Source organism: Protomyctophum parallelum (genome assembly GCF_964188405.1).
Source record: "Protomyctophum parallelum genome assembly, chromosome: 1".
NCBI classification, from domain to species: domain Eukaryota; kingdom Metazoa; phylum Chordata; class Actinopteri; order Myctophiformes; family Myctophidae; genus Protomyctophum; species Protomyctophum parallelum.
In genome coordinates, this window is record NC_139697.1 from 60750896 (window position 1) to 60769973 (window position 19078).

Below are 19078 nucleotides of genomic sequence, written 5' to 3' on the forward strand. Positions count from 1 at the left end.
CTTTTCAGGAAATGGAAAAAGATAATTTGTGTTACAATGGATCCAGTGAAGTTATGTGTATTGTGTAGTTAGAGTCACAGGCTCTCGTTAATACTTTTCATTGGCTCAATATTTATAAAACACAGACAGACATAATCATTTTCACTTAAAAATATTAAAAGAATAGCAGATCTATAAAAGCTCACAACATGTCGCGTTATGTACATCTTCTATTTTCACATTATGTATCTGTGGAACTGAGTCAAACTAAATGTAATAACTCAACTCTTACAATCCACTGCTCTAAAGGAAGTCAAGGACTACCTGGGCTCATGGGTCAACTCAACGGAGCAAGATCTTAAAGTGAGGACTCTGAACAGTAAACACTAAAATGGAATGCCAAGGGTGAGCCATTAAATAGCAGCCAGGATAATGTGAGCAAAGATAACAAGAGCTGCCAGACAGCAAACTACTGTAGTGGTTGATTTAAAAAACATCTATGGGATTCTTTATGTCAGACTTCGGTTCTCTATTGCCCTCAGGCAGATCTAAGCCCCAGGCAATTATACGGCCAAGGCAAACAACCCATACTGGAAATAACTGTATTTAAACATTAATAACCCCATCTATAGACCTTGACTGGTTTTGTGAATGCAGCGTTAAATATAAATGTTGCACTGAGATCGTTTTGGAAAGTCAAATATATACATAGTGCAAAACCAGGCAGGCACAGTACAAGTGGGCAAGCTGCAGTGGATAGAATAGGATTTCATAACAACTTGTTATGAAATTGTAAGGGCAAGGGCGTCCATGACCATAATTCCATAATGACTATGGTCCTAGGAGCGAACTGTACTCCGGTAGTGCAGGACCCCCCTAATAGAATTGGTCTGCTGGCTCATACATCAGCAGGTTCATGAAACTGCCTGCATGGACCGTAGATCTGCCTGCTCCAGTTATGCAGAAATGACCTCTCTGGTGCTTACACTAGTAGTACTGATCATTACTCCTACCAATGAAGATTTATGAAAGGGTGATAGTTCAAAGAAAGCCAACTTAATTTGTTTTACTCACCAAAGTTGTGAAGAAGAAATGGTAGTATTCTGTCATCATTCCCATCGATGAAAGCTGTGAATAGGAGAAGCAAAAGAAATTGCAATGTTCAGAAAATGTTCATGTAGGCTGTACACTTGCCCACTGTAATTTGCATGTCTGAGTTGTCTGAGTTGCTCTGTACTACACAGCACCTCAGGATATTCATTTATGTGCAAATGTATAATCATACCTAACTGCACTGGTTAAAGTCATTGCGTTTCACCTCAATTTGTATTTCATGCCGTCAACGCTTTCTTAATGTTTTATGATCAAGCCGTATTTGAACTTTCAAACTATGAAATTTACATTGACCTTGCCCCAAATCATAAAACCATGCAATGGCCAACGACCCGTGGATAATGAAATGCTGGCTGTGTGGACTGTAGTACTGAATGGTAAAAGCAGGATTATTCTAGCAATTCTTCACCACTGATAGGGTGTATACTAGTACTCATGCCATTCAGTGTAGATCGACTGTACATATTACTGTTTATGTATCATATTCCTGTTACGTATGCACATATTACCACTGAACGAAAGTACTTATTGGTTGATACACATTGTTCTTGATTCTCTGTATACAGAATACTCTATATGTAAATAATACTGGTAATAGATTGCACTTTTACCCGTGCTTATTATATTTATATCCAATTACATACCTACATGCACATATTGATGCTTTTTACTGTTGATACCTCACCTGATTATATAGTGCACATTCTATTTATTTATATCTGGTTAGTCCAAGTGCAGATGGCCAGGTCAATCCGTAGGTGTATTTAGAAACATTCTTTTTTATTGGTGATAAATGCACACATTAACTACAGTGCACCTATTCTTTCACCTATTGGGGTTACATGCATACACGCCATTTTGGAAATAATTTCCCTACTTCCATCCAGTGGTGTCATGCTCGTAGAACGCAGCACCACGCTGTGGTACCAAACAATTGTGACGTGCACGCTAGAACGTGACCCCCTAGATTCAAGAGAAGATGCACCTAACCTCACGTCACCAGACTTTCCAAGATGCTCCAAGTCTCCCGCCCCATTTTCATTGATTGATTGATTGAAATATGTATTAACAGTTTGCAGAATTACAGTACATTTCAAGCACTAACTCAATACAAAAACTGTTAACTGTGAGTGGACGACCCAATAAAGCATTACACTTGTTTACAAGTGTAATGAATTGAACCTTGTTCAATTCATCAAAACATTAAGAGACGTACAAATAGACACTTCTACAGTATATAGCCAAAGAACAGAATAGGAATTAATCATAAAGGAGGTAAAACGGGGGGCCAGTTTTTTACGGGGGCCAGTTTCGAATTGCAGCCGTCCGTAGGTGCCCTTTGAGAGCGGTTTTGAAGGAGTCAAGGGATTCGCATGTCTTCATTTTTGTATTTTTGTGGCATTTGTGCCGTGGCATTTCAAAAGCGGCACCCCACCTTCTGCAGGTCATAGTCACCTGTGTTCTGTTGCCTGTCAGCCTACCCTAGTGTTGTTTGTCAGTTGTGTTCACCTATGTCCTAATATCCCTGCCTTTATACTCCCCTGTTCTTTCAGTTCCTTTGTCAGATTGTTATTGTGTGTGTCAGTGTTCTGTTCCCGTTTGAGTTTTGGTATTTGAGCTCCTCTGCCTCAATTTACAATTTACAATTTAGGCATTCCTAAATGCTCTTAATCCAGAGCGACTTACATTAAGCAAGAACAAAAAAAGCATGGGAATAGAATAGATCACATAAAAACATTTATCAAGAAACATGCGTAAGCTAAGAAAGTAACAGTGGAATATCTATATAATGAAGCTATACATATAAACTATACATCTATACTACTATGCTATACATAATGTACTATGATGTGCTATGACTACATACAATGCAATTATAGTGCTGTCTACATAACATGCTATAAGTCTGTATCAAATGCTATCTAAGTCTACAGAAATGTAAGGGGGTGGGGTAAGTGCTATGGGCCATGATGGAGTCTGAAAAGGTGGGTTTTTTTCCCGGCGTTTTTAGTGAGGGTACTTCAAGCTTCCCTGCGTTGGCTGATCTGAGTGCGCGCGAGGGTTTGTAGGGTTCAATCATACTTGCAAGATATGGGGGAGCCATACCTTTGGTTGCTTTGAATGCCAGCATCAGAGCTTTGTATTCTGTGCGGGCAGCGACCGGGAGCCAGTGGAGGGAGCGGAGCAGGGGGGAGACATGGCCTCTACTTGTCTGTCTGCATTTGGGTCCCAAAACTCCTTCTTCGCACACGTGACACTTTACTTTACCCTTTTAGTTTAGCGATGCTGGGTCCCATGATATTGATTGAATGTTTTATGTTATGCTTATGATGTTGCTTATGCTGTTTTTATTTTTTGCCATGCTTTTAACCTTGTAGCACTCTGAGATTAGTGAAAATGTGAAAAGTGCTTTATATATAAAATGCATTATTATTAACCACCTAGACTAGCCCTTGCCACCCCATACCTGTTTGAGGAGCTCAGCAGCCATATGGTAGGAGCAATCAAAGATCACAAAAAACTCCTTGTCCTTTTTCAGCTCCTTAAGTAGTGGCCGGGCATCCTGGTTCCCTGGGGACAGCTGTCGGATCTTGACCTTCAGTGTGAGCTTAGCTGGAGCCTTGATCAGCTCCTGCATCCGCATGAGACCTGGAAGATTACCAACACTTTAAGGGTACAGTAGAAGGAGTTTGGGTATATGGTTAATGTAGGATTTCTATTTATTTTGAAATGTCGCTAGAGGAGATATAGAAATAGAGTCTGCAACACTGCTAAGGTAAAAAAATAAATAATAATAATTCAACATTTCGATCACTGGGATCTTCTTCAGGAATCCATTTCTATTCCTGAGGAAGATCCCTGATCGAAACTTTGAATTAATAAACCAGTGGAGCTGAGTTTTCCTTACCAGTTTTGCGGACTCTACTGCCGATTGTCTAGCACCTGGGCTAGAGTGGATGTGCATGTCGTATCACTTTTGTTAATGGAGCATATGACATGACATGAGGAATCTTGCATCCGTTTCTTTCACAACTTATGCAGATAAATATTCTCACTAAGCCCAACAACACATAGCCTGATTAAGAGGACATTATTGTACGCTAGTCTACACTACTTAAAAATTCTGGTCATATATCGTACCATACAGAAAGAAGCCCATTGCATGTCCTTCATCAGATCTGTTACCAGGGTTAAAGATTAGCAACAGTCTGAACGTTTGCTGCAACTTCAGCATAGAAATGCTGAAATATACAGTACATGACAAATGTACTGTACTAGGAACATGGTATTCACTTCACACAGACACACAGTTGCACAGTCAGCATGGTATAATAAATCTTGTTGGACTCTGCTAGTCAACGCAGATTGTAGAGAAGAAATTAGTGCTTTCTCTGTGCCTCTGCCAGCTCCATCTAAATTCACCTCACCACCCATCCTGTCTGTCTGTCTGTCTCTGTCTGTCTCATTGTTATATCTCTCAATCACATTTTCTCTCTCTCGCTCATTTCTCCCTTTGTCTATCTCTCACCTCATCTCTCACTTTCTCTCATGCTGCTTCCCTCTCTGACACACACACACACACACACACACACACACACACACACACACACACACACACACACACACACGCACTGAGAAACCAGAATTGAGTCTGACGTTAATCTGACCTGTGACTGGACATTGCGACATTAAACCTCAATAAAATATATCATTAGTGTCTGGAGAGTGAGTGTGTGTGTGTGTGTGTGTGTGTGTGCCTTGAACAGTGTGAGGTACTGTGCATTTCCATGTGTATGTGCATGACATTTCAGAAAAATACTAGAAAATAAAGTAGCAATTCAGTGGCATTTCAAAAGCTGCACCCCGCCTTCTGCAGGTCATAGACACAGCAATATATAGCCAATGATAGATTTGAAACTATGGACCCGTTTGAGTCACCACAGTATAAAGTTAGACGCTGTGTGTATGCAATCGACTCTCGCAAAGATTGGCCTACAATTTAGACATTGTACTGTAGCAGATCCTCTTACCCAAAGCGACTTACAAAAGACGACGTTGGCAAAATTATCTCTCATACTGTACCAGAACACCACAGGGCCATAATAGCATCAATATCATATACCGTAGCCATGTCATACATAATTAAACATGGACATATTGTCCCATAAATTACTTTATGTATGATGTTGCAGTTGTTTGTCAATGTTACAAACGTACAGGAATATTTGAGTCAACGTTAAACATGATTGCATGGTATATGCTGTATGTTTCGATTTAATTTATAAATCAACCTTTTCTCTAGGGACTATGTTATGCTTTTGGAAAATGGTCATTAGGAAAGTACTGCAAATCCATATAGGCTACTGTGAATCACAGTCAATGATATTGGTATAGTCTTTTAGGAACCAAAATAATTAGAAGACAATCTGTTGAGTCTTTTGTTTCTTTCAGATCATGATCAAGTTATGTGTATAACCGCACCACAGTGATGAATGAATACAAACATACTAGCAACAGATGTATGCCTACACTGTGTACATTAACCACTTAAACCCTGTACACTTAGTAAACTGGACTTGAGTTGGATCTGTACTTATTTCACATTTTCTGTCTACACCAAATCTCTTCTAAAACATAGACAATCTACAAGCTCTTTCTGGGTCTACCCCGGATTCCCTGGGCAAGTGCAGATTTTTTTCATTTTGTTTTACCAGAGAGCTAATTCAATTTTGATCATGATGTCAAAATTCATGTCAAAACAGAAACAGGATTGTGTCAAAGTTCGTGTCCATCTGTTCATCTTTTTGTATTGTCTTGGTGTTATGTGCTATGTGTTGTTTTTGATGTGGGTGTTTGAACAGACTGTGAAGACAAATATCCTTTGGGACAATAAAGATTATTATTATCTCAATCTGGATCAATTATAAACGTTATTTGTATTAACAGATTACTATTCACATTGGACTAAATTACATTTTATTCACAAAACATTACATAATAGTAGCCTACTTTTCCACCACCGAACATTCTGTAAGACCGAGACCGAGACAAGCCTTACAAGAGGAATTGTATTGGTATAATAATGTCAGCAAATGGAAAATGTGAGGCTTTATCTCATGCACTGACTGACAGAATGTCTCCTCCAAAGAAGGTACTGCATTGACTGAGAAGAAATGTTACCAGACACCAGATCACTTAAATCGCCCAGGATGCCATGGAACAATTCCTTCCCAGCAAAACTGTCATAACATACAATGGTTTGATCAAAAGTGCAGAAACGCTGCTAGGAAGAAGGAAGAAGCATCATCATTAAAAACAAAACGCAACCACCACCGACAGCCCAGATGTTTGCCAAGGACACATTCAACCAGGCCGTGAAGCAAGCTAGAAGGTATTACAACACCAAACTCACCAAGGAACCACGTCTCATCATAGAGAGCCGCCCTCTCTCAAAATGTCAATTTTGTTTCCTAATGTTGAATGCATTGTTCTGGGAATTGGGTCAAGCCTTTTTCATAATGATATTTAGTGCTCATGTTTGTCTGAACTTGTGGAGGATATCCAGGCTGTGACATACTGTAAACACTCTCTGGAGGGAGACAGGATTACCGGGTCAGCAGCAAACATCAGACAATTTACCTCCGTGGCCTGCAGAGTCACACTCAATTCATACCTTTATATAATGTTGAAGAGGGTTGGGCCCTTATTGTAACCCTAGTCCTGTTTCACCCTGCGGTACCGTTTGAAGTTGTGATTTTCTTGTGTTGCCAATTTGAATTGTGCATCTGTTATTACTCTATCACTCAATTATAGATCTGTAAATTATTCATAGTAATGGGGAGAACTAGAGTATATTTTATTAATTTTATTTTAGCTTGATTATCAATTCTATTTTTTCTATTTTTTCAAGTAGGCTATGTGTTGGGTTTCTATTCTATTTCCTTTGTGCTAATGTGTGAAAATGTTCAATCCATAATGTCTCCATCCTTAATGAACTGCTTAACAGGTTAAGACTGACCACTCAGCAGTTCCGCTGCTCTCAAAAGAATATAGATTCAATACCCTCTTCAAGTCATAATAAACTTGATTTCTAAAGAGCTTTTTGAAACATGAATACAAAGTGCTTTAAAAAAAGAATAGCAATAAGGAATTAAAACAGTAAAGTAAACCAATTAAAACTAGAAAAGGTGCCCTTCTGGGCACAGGTCTCCACCAGGAGGATAGGAGTGCGTGTGTGATGTTTGGCAAAATGTTTAGGAGTAAAAAAAAAAAATAGTTTGTTTGTTTCTTGCAACAATAATCTTCATTTTGTTGAGGAAATGCAGAGCCAGATCACTCATAGCATCTCTGAGGATAGAATTCTGGATGAGCAGGACATGTGCAGCATTTTGTACAAAACGGGCTACTCCTGAAAACTTTGGAAGGCAATCTTAGCTAATCAGTGTAGAATCTGAGAAATCCAACAGGCTCGTCTTGATCACACGACTACAGAGATCATGTGTACCGATTTGCGTGAGATTTGGATGAAATCTGTGCGACTAACATAAACAGAAATCGGCCTCATGGTGGTGCTATAACCGGCAGATGTGGAGGGATGCAGAGAAAATGTTTTTCCATGGCCTCTAGGGAGTGTGCATACATAAGTTGTTGATGCAGTTAGTTAAAACAGGAATTGGCCTGTTATAGCGCCTTCTTGGGAAAAAGATTGTGGCACGTTGTCCTCGGCCTAGTGGAAATGTGCGTGTATAATTTCATGGAAATTGGACACCGTTTGTGATTTGTGGCATTTTGTTCGAAACGGACCAATCATGTGAGCTTTGGAAGCCAATCAGGATGGAAGATGGGACATTGTGCAGATCAGTGTTGATCACATGACTATGGAGATGGTGTATATCGTATACCGAATTGTGTGATGTATGGATAAAATGTGTACGAGTTTTTCTACAGAAATGCGTTTTGCCTAAATCGGCCTCATGGGGGCGCTATAACAGGCCGTTGAGGAATATTTGGGGCAGAGGTTCATCGTTGGCATCCAGGGAGTGTGTGTGCACAGTTTGGCATGGATCGGGCCAATGGTGGTGGAGATTAGCTGATAACGGACGGACGGACACACACACACGGACGGAGTGCAAAACATACTCTCTCCCCATGCCTTCAGCCTGGTGGAGACAACAAATACGTAGCATGAAATAACAATCAATACATTTAAACAAGTTAAACACACGTAAAAAGGTATACAAGGGAATAAGCATGAAATAAAATACATTACACACTATAAGAAAGCCTTATAAAGTACGGTTTTCATAAGTGATTTAAATGATTACACCGATTTTGTTGGCCTTGGATCCTCAGGTATGGCATTCCAAAGCCAGGTGTCCAGGCAGCAAAAGCCCAATCACCCCAGTTGATGAGGCGAGGTTTAGGAACGAACAAAATGGCCCTGTGAGGATCTGAGAAGCTCAGGCTCATGTACCAGCATTAAATAACTGGCTTTGCAAGGCTTTAAAAGTTAAATCTTAAAATAAATTCGGAAACTCATTGGCAGCAAGTGGAGAGATGCCAGGATGGGTGTAATATGGATGGGTTTCTTAGAATTAGTTAATAATCTAGTAGCTGAGTTTTGCACTCTTTTTACTGAACCCAGAGTACAGGGAGTTACAGTAGTCCAAGCGTGATGAAATAAAAGCATGAATGACCTTTTCAAGGTCTGCAAAAGATAAGACAGTAATTTTGGCATTTTCTCTCAACTGGAAGAAGCAGGATTGTACAGCCCTTAAGGTTGGAGTAAAAATAAACATCATCTCCAGATTATGGGCTGCATTGCATGATTAAAGTTTTTTGGACAAGCTTCCGAGATATGACTGGAAGGAGAGGGTGCAATTTCGGGAGGCAAAAAGGAGTATCGTTTAGCTGGAGGAAACATTGGGACATCTAGCACTTTGTGTCAGAGAAATATCAAGTGAAGTAGGCATAATTGTCTCTGCAAAGCCTGACAGCATGTCGCGGGTTCGAGTCTCAATCCCAACTACCTTTGCTGTGTGTCACTCCCCATCTCTCTCTCTCTCTCTCCATTTCCTGTCCATCTACTGCATAGTATCAATAAAGGCAGATAAATCCTTGCTACTGTCCATCCATATGTATGTGTCGGTGTCCACGTGTGTGTCCGTGTGTGTGTGTGTGTGTGTGTGTGTGTGTGTCGGTGTCCGCGTGCATGAGTGCGTGCATGTGTGTGTGTCTCTGTATGCAACTAATCTCCGGGACCGTTGGACTGATTGGCGTGGAACTTTGCACGCATACTCCCAGTAGGCCAAGGAAGAACCTCTGCCCCAAATTGTTGAAATCGGTCTTATGGTGGCGCTATAAGAGGGCCCTCACATTTTGCCACATCTTGAACCGTAGGTTATACAGTCAAACCATTCCCCCAAATTCCTTGTATCATGATGCAACTCTCAGTGTAGGCCACACCATTTCCACCTGACAAGATTTTTGCCATTTTGAGTTTTCTTCAAAACACACGTTTTGATACTACCCCTACAGATTGTCTATAATAGAGGGTATGTGCGTGACATCATCATCATACCCGGAAGTTATGCGGGAATACGTACTGAGTGGCAAAAAACTACTTATCTGACCTTGACAGCACATACAATACATCCAAACAGAAAAGACCCATGTGATTGCATTAAACAACGTTAAACGGCATTCACTTTGCCAAGTCACTTTGCCACTCGATTTGCCACTCAAAAGCTGGGCATAGGACTATGAGGGGCTAGGCTGCGCCCCTCAAAAACTAAGCTATGGTGACTAAAACTATGACTAAATTATCTTGACAATTTAGTCAACAAATAGCTAGACAATGTGTGTGTGATGTGATTGTTTGTAAAGTATGTCTTGTCTTTAAACCTGAAAATGTATAAATAAAATTGTAAAAAAAAAAAAAACTGAGGGTGTACAAAATGGTTTCATTTGTATACACTCTCAGAGTTACGAGACCTTGAAATTAAAAGGTTTGAGAACCACTGTAAAAAAAAAAAGAATAGCTAGACGGAAATGTTTCTAGGAGACAGATGGAAATGATTATTTAGGGAGCTTGCTGGGTGACGAAACGGTCACCTTGACCACCGGTCACGCTACATTGTGTACCAGTCCAAACCAGTCCAATATTATTATATTGCCCTGCATCTGGTAAAGCCACACATATCTCTGACTGAAGGTAGGGAAATATGTCATGAAAGAAATATGGGAAACGTAAAGACCACATATATTAGTCTGTGTAAGGATAGGGTCTATTTTTATTTTCAGTCAAATAGTTTTCCCCAACTTTGAGGATTTATAATGACGTTTATAAACTGGATTTATACCAAACAATATGTCCCAGACTATGCATATCTGTCACTTCCTCTCTCTATCGCTCTCCAAACACACTCTAATTCTGTCCCCATATCTCTCTCGTTCTTCCTCTCACACATGCAAGCACAGTCATACACACAAACGGTAACGCGTGCGCACACACACACACAAATATAATCCCCATCGACAGTCTTGTGAAAATTAAACTACTGTGAAGTTCGATTATTAATTAGTTCGATTATTAATTAAATAAAAAAACTTTTTCTCCTATAGTTTTCAGATTGTCACATTTAAGAATGGAGGTACTGCTGAATCCTGTTCATTCTTGTTCAGTGCCTTCATTAGATTCTCATTAGCGTTTGTGGGGGTCGGATGGGTTTGGGGTAAATCCACATGGGTGTGAAATAAATCGCTGTTGCACACATTAACTGGGAGTTTTATTTTCCTTGGTTGTCTCAAATCCTCAAATCTCACACACACACACACACCACACACCACACACACACACACACACACACACACACACACCTCAGGCTCTGGAACAGCTTAATTGCCTCTCAATATTAGAGCTGGCCAGTCCATAGATGTTTTTAAATTGTAAAATACTAATTTATTTCTCCTGGCGTCCGGTGACAGTTGTGCTTGGCACCCTTGGTTTTTCCTCCAGACTGCCGTGCAATGTTTTCGTTTTTTTCCATGTATATTATTATATTCTACTTTCTTCGTTTAGTTTTAACCTTTATAGCACTGGTCACGTTAATGTGCTCCATTAATAGAACTTGTGTTGGGTTGAGTTGAGCCGTGTGCCTTACAGAACATACTCAGACATGTGCACACAGAAACACACATTCAGTACACACACACCTGCGTGCTCTCATTCTGCCTCTCTATTCTCGTCTTTCTCTCAACCCCCCACCCCCCCACACCCCCACACACACACACCCCCCCACACACACACACACACACACCCACACACACCCCCCCCACACACACACACACACACACACACACGACAATACTAACATACCTGTACTGTCCTCATAAACCACAGTAAGCTTCTTCCATCTAAAGAAGGTCACTATATCCAGTATGGCCCTGGCGATAGCGGTGTACTCCGGGTGCAGATTGATGAAGAACGTGTCCTTGTTGTCAACAGAGGGATGTTTCCAGCGTGTCTGGATGTGGGGGACCTCCAGGGCGTTGCAGATGGACTGTACAGCACTGACCGAGGAGCTGTGTGACGGGCCAAACACGGCAGCAACGCCCAACGCCAGCTGGTCACACACTGTCGGAGCAGAGCGCAAAAGGTCAGCGGGCCTCATTTCGTGACACGTTAGCTGTGCGAAGTTGTGTGTACATTGGTTAGTAAAGGGAGAGTAACCACGTGATTATTTTTTCATACTTCAATCAACAGTGTCTCTTTGAGACTTTAGACTTGCACATCAAACAACTCTGTTACACAGCAAGCAGTACATGGAGAACAGCAGAACAGGCAGGCCCCCCCAAAGGTCTATCCTTGACCCCCCCAATACTTTTTTCATCTGGACTAGGCCTAAATCTCTTCAACAAAAATGTCCGATCAACAAGCTCACAAGTCTGGACTAGCTACGTAGTCGGAATGGCAGTGCGTCGGAATGCCACTCCGTCCCCGCCGTGAGCTTGTAGATGGGCCATTTTCGCAGGATGCTTGCCTAAGCCGGAATAGGGTGCTGGTGTTCATGTGGTTAAAGCATGATGTGTTGACAGCGGCTCCCCTGAACTCACCTCTCCTGGACGCCTCAAAGCCATCAAAGAGGTTGATTCTCTGAATGTCGTAGGTGAGAGTTGTGTTGGGCATCAGGGTCCGGTTCCGGTTTATGCTGGTAACGGCAAACTTGAAGGCCAACTCATCCAAGCTCACCAACTCGCTCTCCCGCGTCTCAAAGATGCCACCTGCACATGGAGCAGAATGGGTGTAAAAACACACTGTAAATGAGTCCGTTTGATGAGGGCTAGGTGCACAGAAAAATGACATACCAAAAATCTCCATCGTTGCCAAAGATTTATTTCTTCAAAGGTTTCCAAAAATGAAGGTTCAAAATAATTTCGCAGGAAAATATTTTTCACAAAAATAAAATATAACTTCCAAATAAAATGAAAATAACAAACTTAAATGACATGCTTAAATTCAAGCACCCAGTCTGGGCATTACCAGTCCTAACACTGTCCTAGGGCAGAGCTTCCCGCATTGTGCGCCTTCCCTCCCCATGTCTCACCATGGACTGACTACATCAATTCAAACTCAGGCCTCTGACTATTGGCCCATACCATCTGTCTAGAGACAGGTTTCCCCAAAGCATTCACTTACAAATCTAGTGAACATGTAACACAGAAAACATTTCCCAACCTTTACTGTATACTTGTCAATACTAAAGTAATTAACAAACCAGGTTTTAAACAATCCGTCTCGTTGCAATCATACTAAATAGTATGTATTGCCAGACACCTGCACCCCTGCAACATGGTGCAACCCAATTTGAATCCTCCACCTATAAAAGGAGCAGTGGATTCAGTGGTGACCCTTTTGTGTAACTTTGACCAGGAAATGAGGATGGTGTGAGTAGTGGGTGTTTGACAACATAGTAATGATAATACTGTTGGACTTTGAAAGGAATAAAAGTATGTTTGACCAACCCATTGTCTCTGTCCAAATTATGAAATGAAATGAATGAATATATGCATATAAAACTGTAGAACAAGTCAAGATCAACTGATTGCTAACTTAGCCAGCATGCATAGTTAGCAAACAGTTTGATTACTGACATGTGGGAATGCCGAGTATGAAATGAGGTTATGCCAAACAAAAAATGAAAAACAATTAAATGTGTGGCTCAAGGAGGAAAAGTGAGAAAGCATTCTGTCTTTAACACACACACACACACACACACACACACACACACACACACACACACACACACACACACACACACACACACACACACACACACACACACACACACACACACACACACACACACACACACACACACACACACACACACACACACACACACACACACACACACACACACACACACCCCTTTACATTTTTTTGTACCCCAGGGATGTATATATTCTTTTTAGAAAAAGAGAAAAATTTATAAAAACGTATGACTATATAAAACACAAACAATATACAGTGCAGGGACAAAACATCAAGAGAATCAAACAACAGCAACATCAAAATCAATGTTCAATACAATGAATACTGATTTATCATCGTCAAGCCTCCGCTTCAGGAAGGTATTTCCAGACAGCGTCAAGGAGCCCTGACTATGACTATGGCATGGTCCCCCTTTGTCTTCAGCCTAGAAAAGAGATGGGGTGCCAGAGAATCCTAGGAGTAATTGAATGAATTATGGTTCAGTGGGAAAGCTTTCCTTTGTGGCATTGGTAACTATGTTCCCCTGTAATTGGACTTCTGATTATAATCACCAAAAGAGCCACTTGCAGACCCCTGGCAGAATAGAAGCAGGGCCCTGTAGGCAAGCCTTTACACAACATACCACAAATGAACCAAGATTATACCCAATCATGAGCCTTTGACCTTCATCCATTACAAGTGAGTCTTCTGCATTCTATGGAAGAATGAACAATTTAGCAACATCAACACTCGTGATCAGTCCATGGCATAAAAGCTAAGCATAATTTAGCATTTAATTAAACCAAATTAATGGTAGAGGAGTGGGGAACTTGTGTATCGTGCCTACAGTTTTGCAGATGGAATTTAAGTCTACCTAATTAAGTTACTGCCTCCTAACAGAACACGTTCAGATGGATGGAATTTGTTCCATCCCCAAAACCAGCACATTCATAGGTGAAATATTTCCTAGACTAGACATTTTAAGTACTTATTATGACTCAACCACCTCCAAGTATGGTACTAAATAAAACTAGCTCTATGCCTACATTCTTGTCTGCAGTGACTTGAAGAAAGCTGTATTTCACTCTAAAGTCTTTATGGTCTTTAAATGAATATAATGTCCACCATAAAAACCTAATGCCCCATTTTTCAACGTCCCTGTATTTGATATTGCAAATTGATACCTATCCTATGTTCCTGTTGGAACATGCAAATGAGTGTTTGCATTTTAAGTGTTTCCAAGAGGAACAATTATTATTCTTCCCAGATACGGTACCTTCACTTCCTGCTTATAAGGATTCTGTTATGTTCTCTCTAATTATGTGTGCACAGGGCTGGATCAGGAGGGTCCAAGGCCACACAATGACACTTTAAATTGGGACAGCACAGCAATAGTGAGTGAGGCCATAATGGGTAGATGGATAAAAAAGCGTCAATTTGCCCATCTCATATGATCATTCATAACATGTCACAATGTAAGTAAAAAGAGAGTTGAAATGAGTCTACCAGTCACATTGTTCAACAAAACTATGACATCTGCCAATGTATGCCCGATGCCGGGGCAATGTTTTACCTTCAGATCGTGCTGAAAACCTTGCAATTAGTTGCAGCTTTATTATGTTAAATTAGTGTAATTCGTTGCAGCTTTATTATGTTACAATTAGTTGCAGCTCATGCCATGCTCATACATATAGTAGAGACAGACAGACAGACAGACAGACAGACAGACACTTGTGGAAGTGGCTGGCACTGCTTAAAAATGACATGTTACAGTCAGTCTTGGTCCAAAATAACATGTCCACTAGTAAATCCACAAGATTGCAATTACGACATCCCATTATCCGTTTCCAATTACCAGAACGGTATCATTGACCACATAAATGTTTTTATTTCCTTGCTCCTGAAATTACAAGCAAAGCTGAAGTGATGGGGAGACAGCCTTGATAGAGAGATCTGGGGCTACATAGACCAGACAGAACAGAATGGAGAGATTTGTCTCTCTACAGGGAAGGGATAAAGAGGTACAATGAAGTGATGATACATTTATCCCTTTGCAGGGTTGAATGAAAAAATATTTTTAGAAGCATTGGGGAAATAGAACTGAGCCTCTGCTAAACACCCGTTATGACAATTTGTTCAACAACCCACCAGGGGGAGAGTGTGTATGTGTGTGTGTCCGTCTGTGTGTCTGTGTGTGTGTGTGTGTGCGTGCGAGCAATCCAATCCCTTGTATTACAACAAATTAGTGGGGTTCCGTCTCCATGTTAAATTTAGTTGTCATTTACAACTCATGTAAAAGTTTCACTTTCAGTACTAATTTGAAGGTGAGGGTCTATAGAACCATTTTGGTTCGAGTGGCAATCACCAAAATAAAATAATTGGCCTATAGGGGGCGTAGTCATGTGCCAACCCCCATCAGCCCTACCAAAATATGTAAACTGTTGTAACTTTTGATTAAATTATCCAATCTGAACATATGATATATGTATGGATTCACAATCAGGAGTAGCATTTGGTAATTAAACCTTATTAGACATATAATATTTGTTTCCACCCAGTATTTGTGTATATCCACAAAAATAGCAGGAAAAACGAGCTAAAAACTAGTAGTGGGGTCCCTAGACAGACCGTCATTTACAACTCAACAAAAGTTTAACTTTCACTTCTAATTTGTAGATAATGACCTATAGAACAATTTTAGTTCGAGTGGCAAGTCTACAAATTAAAAAATATATTTTTTTTTGCCAAATTTCCAAAATCGGAATTAAAATGTCTTAATTTTCTTATATTGCTGTTTTTTCTTTGTTTTTCTTGCTATATCAAGTTAATCCTGTGTGAGGAATCAACTGGATTTCAAATATTAATGTTTTGAATAATCTGATATAGAAACAAAATAAAGATGGCTGCCAATGTACATTGAATTACTACATTACGCCTAACTTCTATCCTGTTGAACCTAGAATGGTGATGTTGGTGCCTATACCTATGTTATCATGAATGACTAATTGTATAAAAACAAAATACATATAATAGGACAATATATAATATTTCACACAAATGAGACAATGCAGTACATAATTATGTGGGGAACTAAAGTTAGATATTGGAATATAATACACCACTCCTGTGTTATATTTGTTTATTTAATTTGTTTAGTTATACTATGTACTGCCACTATAGGGGTTAGAGTAGCAGGTGTGTCTTAATTGTTATGTTCAGACTTGGTAGCTTGTTAGTTATAAGACTAAGCATACTGCAGAAGAGCATGAGCTGCACTGATTGCTCTCTTGTGGTATTGATATTTTGAAGGTAAGCAAAAAAGTTAAACATGTCATGAAGGATCCTAAAGTGTTTTTTATGAATATGGATAGTCATGTGGGATAAGTGGCCAAAGTACTACATCCCAATAGTATGAGCTAGCATTAACCAAAGTAGCCTGTAGCTATAGCACAGGCTAAAACTAAAGGCTAGCTACAGTATAGCAATTATGCTGAGGAAGAAATTGTGTTTTCATTATTTTCATTATTATTACAATGGTAAATGTGAATGTAGCTATATGCACTGCTGACTGTTTTCTTGTATCTATTAATATGTTGAGGCAAACTGTTAAATACAAAAGTTATATAATAATATAGTAATATAATATTTTCTATATTTTTTCATGATATGACCCTAACAGAAAACTAAACCTGGATAAAGTATTTGTCTGTTATGGCTGGGACAACGAAATGGCAGTTGTGCATTTTGTGCCAAAAGCAAACTGAGGAAAGACTTGTTTGCCCTCTTGCAAATCCAGTTGCCAGTCGTAGAGAAGGAGCCTACACAGACATCATAGGCCTTACAAGTCAGTTCAGAGCAATTGACGCTTCTCCCCACCCAGACGTTGAACTTCCAGATGCAGAATCCATGAAGCTAAATCGTGCATTCTGGCATACAACTTGTCCGCATCTGTATAGGGCAACAGCACTTGACAGTGCAAAAAAAAAGGCATTCTGGAGGTGCTGTGGCATTGGCAAGAAGATCATGCCGGACTGGTGCACCTGTTAATCGTAATAAATGTCTCTTTTGTGGTGAAGAAACATATGCAGCAGACCATTCGTTCCAGAAGGTAGAACTCACCCAAGAGATAAACGACAAGGCAGTTGCGCTGGGAGAAGACCGTATCGTGGCACTCCATGACTATCCATATTCATAAAAAACACTTTAGGATCCTTCATGACATGTTTAACTTTTTTGCTTACCTTCAAAATATCAATACCACAAGAGAGCAATCAGTGCAGCTCATGCTCTTCTGCAGTATGCTTAGTCTTATAACTAACAAGCTACCAAGTCTGAACAATTAAGACACACCTGCTACTCTGCCCCCTATAGTGGCAGTACATAGTATAACTAAAAAAAGTAAATAAACAAATGTAACACAGGAGTGGTGTATTATATTCCAATATCTAACTTTAGTTCCCCACATATGTACTGCATTGTCTCATTTGTGTGAAATATTATATTGTCCCATTATATGTATTTTGTTTTTATACAATTAGTCATTCATGATAACATAGGTATAGGCACCAACATCACCGTTCTAGGTTCAACAGGATAGAAGTTAGGCGTAATGTAGTAATTCAATGTACATTGGCAGCCATCTTTATTTTGTTTCTATATCAGATTATTCAAAACATTATTTGAAATCCAGTTGATTCCTCACACAGGATTAACTTGATATAGCAAGAAAAACAAAGAAAAAACAGCAATATAAGAAAATTAAGACATTTTTCAAATAAACATAATTCCGATTTTGGCCATTTTGGAAATCTGGCAAAAATATATATATTTTTTAATTTGTAGACTTGCCACTCGAACTAAAATTGTTCTATAGGTCATTATCTACAAATTAGAAGTGAAAGTTAAACTTTTGAGTTGTAAATGACGATCTGTCTAGGGACCCCACTACTAGTTTTTATCTCGTTTTTCCTGCTATGTTTGTGGATATACACCAATACTGGGTGGAAACAAATATTATATGTCTAATAAGGTTTAAGTACCAAATGCTACTCCTGATTGTGAATCCATACATATATCATATGTTCAGATTGGATAATTTAATCAAAAGTTACAACAGTTTACATATTTTGGTAGGGCTGATGGGGGTTGGCACCTGACTACGCCCCCTATAGGCCAATTATTTTATTTTGGTGATTGCCACTCGAACCAAAATGGTTCTATAGACCCTCACCTTCAAATTAGTACTGAAAGTGAAACTTTTACATGAGTTGTAAATGACAACTAAATTTAACATAGAGACGGAACCCCACTAAATAGCCTTATTTCGAAGAGAGCTCAGCTTCTCTATTGTAGGACTGCTGCAGGTTTTCTTCAAGAACACCATTCATTGAACCCTGCGCTGGTGTCTCCTTACCTAATGGATTAATGTACTTCATAGCACTAAGAGCATCCATTTCATTAAAGAATAATTTACCAGACAAATCGGTCCATCTGGCCCAGAAGACAGCATACTGTAACAGATGTTTAGGAAGTGCTACAGATGTACAGACCGCCTTTTGATCTGGTATTGATAATGCACCTTGGGCATGCAGACGGTAATACAGATGAGGTTATCCACCTGAGAAACAAGTGATCCCTGGACATTGTCAGGCTATTGCCAGACTTGAGTCAAGGTTCAGACACACGACGGTGACAACAAAGACTTTGAGATCCTCGTGGGCGTCCAAACCTTAT

The 19078-nt window shown here is 39.8% G+C and overlaps 1 protein-coding gene across 2 annotated transcripts in view; it reads right to left on the minus strand.

The window, feature by feature from the left end:
• The window catches only part of grik1a (glutamate receptor, ionotropic, kainate 1a), a 58797-nt gene that overhangs the window by 32537 nt on the left and 7182 nt on the right, over positions 1–19078 (minus strand). For both annotated transcript variants that reach the window (XM_083772466.1, XM_083772465.1), the window contains exons 2-5: positions 12208–12375; positions 11471–11728; positions 3560–3741; positions 1054–1107 (exon numbers count right to left, since the gene is read on the minus strand). In XM_083772466.1, coding sequence (XP_083628592.1) covers positions 1054–1107; positions 3560–3741; positions 11471–11728; positions 12208–12375 — 662 coding nt within the window. The remainder of the gene's footprint in view (positions 1–1053; positions 1108–3559; positions 3742–11470; positions 11729–12207; positions 12376–19078) is intronic.